Source organism: Arachis ipaensis, chromosome B08, assembly GCF_000816755.2.
Source record: "Arachis ipaensis cultivar K30076 chromosome B08, Araip1.1, whole genome shotgun sequence".
Classification (NCBI taxonomy): Eukaryota; Viridiplantae; Streptophyta; class Magnoliopsida; order Fabales; family Fabaceae; genus Arachis; species Arachis ipaensis.
This window is the reverse complement of record NC_029792.2, coordinates 22,653,002-22,658,499: the sequence shown is the minus strand read 5'-3', so window position 1 is coordinate 22,658,499 and position 5,498 is coordinate 22,653,002. Positions and strand designations below refer to the sequence as shown.

Here is a 5,498-nt window from a genome sequence, read left to right as displayed (position 1 = left end):
AATAATACACTAAGTTTAGGCTTTAGTACTTGAAAATTTGTTTATAATTAATTATATATTAAGTTTAGACTAATTAACTACATTACATATCAATCTTATTAAAAATAAAACTTGGCCTATATTTTCACCCCTAATATTTAATAGCCAAATTGATAATACCGCAAAGTCACAAACAATCATTATAGCGATGATAAATTCATACGTACCGATACGTTTAAAATATGGACAAATAACAATAAGACATGTAGAATTTATTTTTCACGTCAGCATTTAATTTTTTTTTTTTAAATATATAGTATATCACCACTTTTACTAAAATACCCTTTTAATTAAATAAAAATAAAAAATATTTATTTATTTAATTTTATAAAAAAACTTAAATATCCTTCCTTTATTTGATTAAACAAAAATATCCTTTTAAATTAATCAAATTTAAGAATTCAATTAACCTTAATTTTATAATTTCAAATAATTAAAACAACAAAACAAAAATATATTAAAAAAAACAAAAAATCAAAATTGTTCTTCATCTGAGTTAAACATATTAAAAAAAGAGAGAGAAGTTCTACAGAGAGGATAACTTGAATGAGACCGAAATCACTACCACTCGTCCACGCACCGAACATGGAAGCCATGGGAGCAATTTGGAAGATGTTTCAACCACTCCCCTTCTTCAAACTCTCCAAGACAGATGGCACAGCCTGTGTTAATCTCCTTGTGTTCTCCTCCTTCATTTACCTTGAACTGGTGCATTGGAAGAGAGCCAACAGCAGAATATCATAATTAAATACTAATTAGTATTGTGTTTGTGACAGGCACAAGGGTGTTTCTGTTATTAACAATAAACAAAACTTAGCATCCAAAGACTAATTATTTTTGGTAATCAGAACACAAAAGAGGAACCTTTTTTAAACTAAAACCAAAATCTATTGCCAATAATCAAATGCAAGATATGACATTTACATTGATTGCCGTTAACTTCATTTACATAGTGAAAAAATTAGGACTCTGGGAATGAAACTCTCAAAAATAGAAATTAATTAAGCTCATTGATGCCTTTGCCTTTCCTTGAAGGAATTTGGAACCTAACACTAAGACTTGATGAACTCAATTGCCGTGCATTGTTCCATGATGACGATGATGATCCAGCAGTGCCATCAAAGTTGAGCATAAAAGCCGAACACGCCGATAGAGGATTCGAAGAACACAATAAGGATTGTGATGATGGAAGGAGCTTTGGCTGCAGCAATGAAGAATTCTCAGTGCTATATCAAGAGCAAAAGGGGAAGAGGAGAGAAGAAGATGAAGAACACTGAAATTTTCAGAGGCGTGAACAAGAGGGTTTCTGAACCCAGACAAAGAACAATTTCGGTTTTTTTTTTTAATATGTTTAACTCAGATAAAGAACAATTTTGATTTTTTGTTTTTTTAATATGTTTTTGTTTTGTTGTTTCAATTATTAGAAACTATAAAATTAGGGTTAATTGAATTCTAAAATTTGATTAATTTAAAATGATATTTTTGTCTAATCAAATAAAGGAAGGATGTTTAAGTCTTTTTGTAAAATTAAATAAATAAATATTTTTTTATTTTTATTTAATTAAAAGGGTATTTTAGTAAAAGTGGTGATATACTATATATTTAAAAAAGAAAAAATTAAATGCTGACGTGGAAAATAAATTCCACATGTCTTATTGTTATTTGTCCATATTTTAAACGTATCGGTACGTATGAATTTATTATCGTACCGTAGCAAACACCATCATTATATTATAGGAAGAGTTTCAGATATTATTTTAATAACACTAATATTTAGTAATTTTATCCGTTAATTTTAGTTATATATAAATAATATATAATTTCATGATTAATAAGATCAATAGCTAAAACTGGTATTTTTAGAATATTATTTTAAAATTTTCCCATATTATAATGCTATATGATGCTTGACATTAGTTGACAATGCAAATAGTCAAATATTAATACTCCGTAGTAATATCTTATCAAAATTCAAAACTAGTGGTACAATTTCTTATAAAAGAAATGTCACAAGTGCACATTAATTATTCTTTTTTTTTTATCAATATAATCATCTTTATGAAAATTGCATGTCCTCTCCTTTTTCCTCGCTTTTCCAACTCCAAGGTCTTGAGGGAATCCTCAGTTTTTTAATGTAAATAAATAAATGGAGATGCTCAACAACAACTGGCACACAATTAAAAAAGAAGACTCAATGAATTGAAGAAGTGAACATAATATAATGTAGCCATTCTTATCTTTAATTTTGTCGATCCAACCACAATTTTAATTTTCTCTTGAGAAAATGAGAAGCATTATTTCAAAAGTTGTTCTTATTATTTTCGTAACTGTAACACTTGATCATCATGTTGTCGAATGCCGCACTCTTAACACTAATAACAATAATCCCTCTGATGAGTTATTATTGGTCTCTGATGGAATTCTTGATCATCATGTTCATCCTCAACATGCAAACTCTAATTACTTACACCTCAAAGACCAACAATTTGAGGCTTCTGTTGTTGAGCCTCCTCCTTTAGGGAAGTACTGCAAACAAATGTATGGATTCTTGCCATGTTCCAACAACATTTTTGGCCACTTGTTCCTGATATTGGTGTATGAGTACTTGTTGTTCCATGGTGAATCATACTTGGCTGCTGGTGGTGAACAAATCTTCAAGATTCTTGGACCTGGTGTCTTTGGTGCTAGTGCCTTTGATATCCTTGGTGCACTTCCCGAGTCCTTGATTCTTCTTGGTATGATTTTCTTCCTTTTAATTCATGTATGTTTCTTTATTTGGAACACTTAGATATCTAAATTTATGTGACTTCAGATTTTGGCATTTAATGACATAATATCAAAATTCTGGTACTAAAAAATTTTATAGTTTGATTTTTATTATCTGATGAATGTTAGAAGATCATTAGAATTTATTAATTTTAACCATCAGTTAGCTATTAATATTTAAAATTATGTGATAAAATATGTTGTTAAATTATTAGACTAAAGAAATTAAAATAAAAGAATTAAATTAATGACTAAATGATGGCCATAATAAATTCTGATGATCCTCTAACATTTCTCCTTATTACCTCCTAAAATATTTGCAAAATCGGACTATAAATAATTATATACGAAGAAGCATGTTAGATATATAATTATTGTATCTTTCAATGCAGTACTTAGCTAATCTTCATTTTTTGTGTGGATTATGTTTATATATATAAGTGACTGGGCTTTCAAGTGATAAGGAGAGTGCACAAGAGTATGCTTCAACTGGAGTTGGTTTGTTGGCTGGTTCCTCCATTTTGCTTCTCACTCTTGTGTGGGGAACCTGTGTCATCATTGGAAAGCAAAAGTTGAAGAATGACTTTGATGGAACAATTTCAACAACGGGAAAGATAAAAAATTCATTGACTGGTATCATCTTGGTTATTTTCAGAGTTCTTTTTGGTTCATAATGTTTGTTATTTTGTCTTATAACAAAAAAAAAACAAAACAAAACAATTAATTAAATAACAAATCTTTAAAAAGGTTGACTATAGGCAAAAAGTTAAAAGACAACTAATATTTTTGTAATAATAAATCCTTAAAAAGACTGACTAAAGATTAAAAGTTAAAGGATAACTAACATTTCTTTTACATAAATTGACATAAAAGAATGTTCCTGAGACATGTAAACTTTTTTTTATGGTATCATATAAAAATAAATAAATAAATAAAATTATTGTTTCATTGTTTTCATGCTGTTTTTTTATTCAAAATTCTGTATAAAAAAAAATACTAAAGATAAAAACAAGAAACATTTTTTCAAACTAAGTTTATATCCATTATTTAAATATGTTTTTATCCTAACATTTTTGTCTCTCCTGTCCCTAACTTGTTTCTCTTTGATTGATGAATTACATAGGTTATGGAATCACTATGGACGTAGAGACTAGAAAGATGGCAAGAATCATGACGTTATCAGTAATTCCACTCTTCATAATGCAGATTCCCAACTTGTTCCCCACCTCATCATCATCATCACCACACTATGTGACCTTGATAGTTTCTCTTACCATAGCTATCATCTTTCTGATCTCATACTTCATTTACCAGGTTTCTCATCCAACATTTTCTATTAGCCTTTAGAGTACCTCCTTAAAATCACTTTATCTAATTGTGAATTACCAGAATGAGTTTTACATTGTCAATCAAATAGTCCTTTAAGTTAAATATTTTTGTTGATAGTAACACAGACGAGATATAATTCTACTGTTAAATGAGTATGTAAAACTCTTTTACTTATACTGTCATGAAAATTAAATACTTTTTACATTTTCCACAGATATTCAAGCCTCATATAGAGAAAACAAGATTAGAGTACATCAAACATGATGATCTAATATTAAGGATTTTGGAACGCGTCGAGAAGCAAACTCTACAAAAGATTCTGAACGAGGATGGCACTCCCAATGTAACTGCCATAAGTGGGTGAGTCAGATCTCAGGGAACATTTTCTTGAATCAATTTGATTAGCATCTATACATATCATAATAGAATTACTTCTGTAACTATCTTCTTGATTATGCAGGCTATACCATGAAATTAGTCAACAAGGGGGCAAGGATTTATCAGCATTAGAAGTAAAAGACTTACTGCTCAAGAAAAAATTAACAGACACAAACATCAAAGAAGAACAGATAGCAAACTTGATGAAGATTTTTGACAAAAATGGTGACCAAATTATAACCAAGGAAGAATTTGTGAGTGGCTTGACAGAATTCATTAACCAAATAAAACATGCTTTGGATAGACAATACCTCCCAAAAGAATCACTCAACAAAATGTATCAGGTAATGCATAATGCACAATTTGACATATTACTATTTTGTCCTCTGTTTTTCACTTTTTTGTAGAGAGTAGAGCTGTAGAGACAACACAGAAAGTCACTATTAGAATCTTTCGGATTATTGACAGTTTTAGCAACAGATTTTTTCGTCATTTACACCAAATAGCCACCGAAAAACTGAAAGTTTTTCTTAGAGAGAAGTACTAGAATGCCAGCAGTTTTGTGATTTATAGTCATCAATTAGTCATCATTAGAGTTTTTAATGATATGAGATTACATCTAGAAAAAATTATTCTAAAGACCTTTAGAAAGATTTAATTATTAAAAAGGACCTTTAATACTAAAATTATTAAGAATGACCAAATTTTTTTATAATATTTAAGAAGAAGAACCAAATCTTTTTATAAAGAGACAAATATATCTTTAATTATTTTTTAATTTATTTTTTATAATCTTTAATATATGTTGTTTGACTCTCAACGCTATATAGATATGTATGAATATTCATTTGGGATTAATTAGTTAATTAATTTAGGAAAGGAAAAATTACTCTAAAAGGCCGTTGGAGAGATTTAATTATTGAAAAAGATCTTTAATATTAAAATTATTAACAACGACCAAATCCTTTTATAATATTTAAGAAAAA

At 28.6% G+C, this 5,498-nt stretch overlaps 1 protein-coding gene across 1 annotated transcript in view; it reads left to right on the top strand.

Annotated features, from left to right (window-relative positions):
* The window catches only part of LOC107610744 (sodium/calcium exchanger NCL1-like), a 5,929-nt gene continuing 2,752 nt past the window's right edge, over positions 2,322–5,498 (top strand). Inside the window, exons 1-5 of the mRNA XM_016312747.2 lie at positions 2,322–2,774; positions 3,247–3,438; positions 3,929–4,119; positions 4,349–4,494; positions 4,595–4,856. Of these exons, the coding sequence (XP_016168233.1) occupies positions 2,324–2,774; positions 3,247–3,438; positions 3,929–4,119; positions 4,349–4,494; positions 4,595–4,856 (1,242 nt within the window). The 5' untranslated portion in view covers positions 2,322–2,323. The remainder of the gene's footprint in view (positions 2,775–3,246; positions 3,439–3,928; positions 4,120–4,348; positions 4,495–4,594; positions 4,857–5,498) is intronic.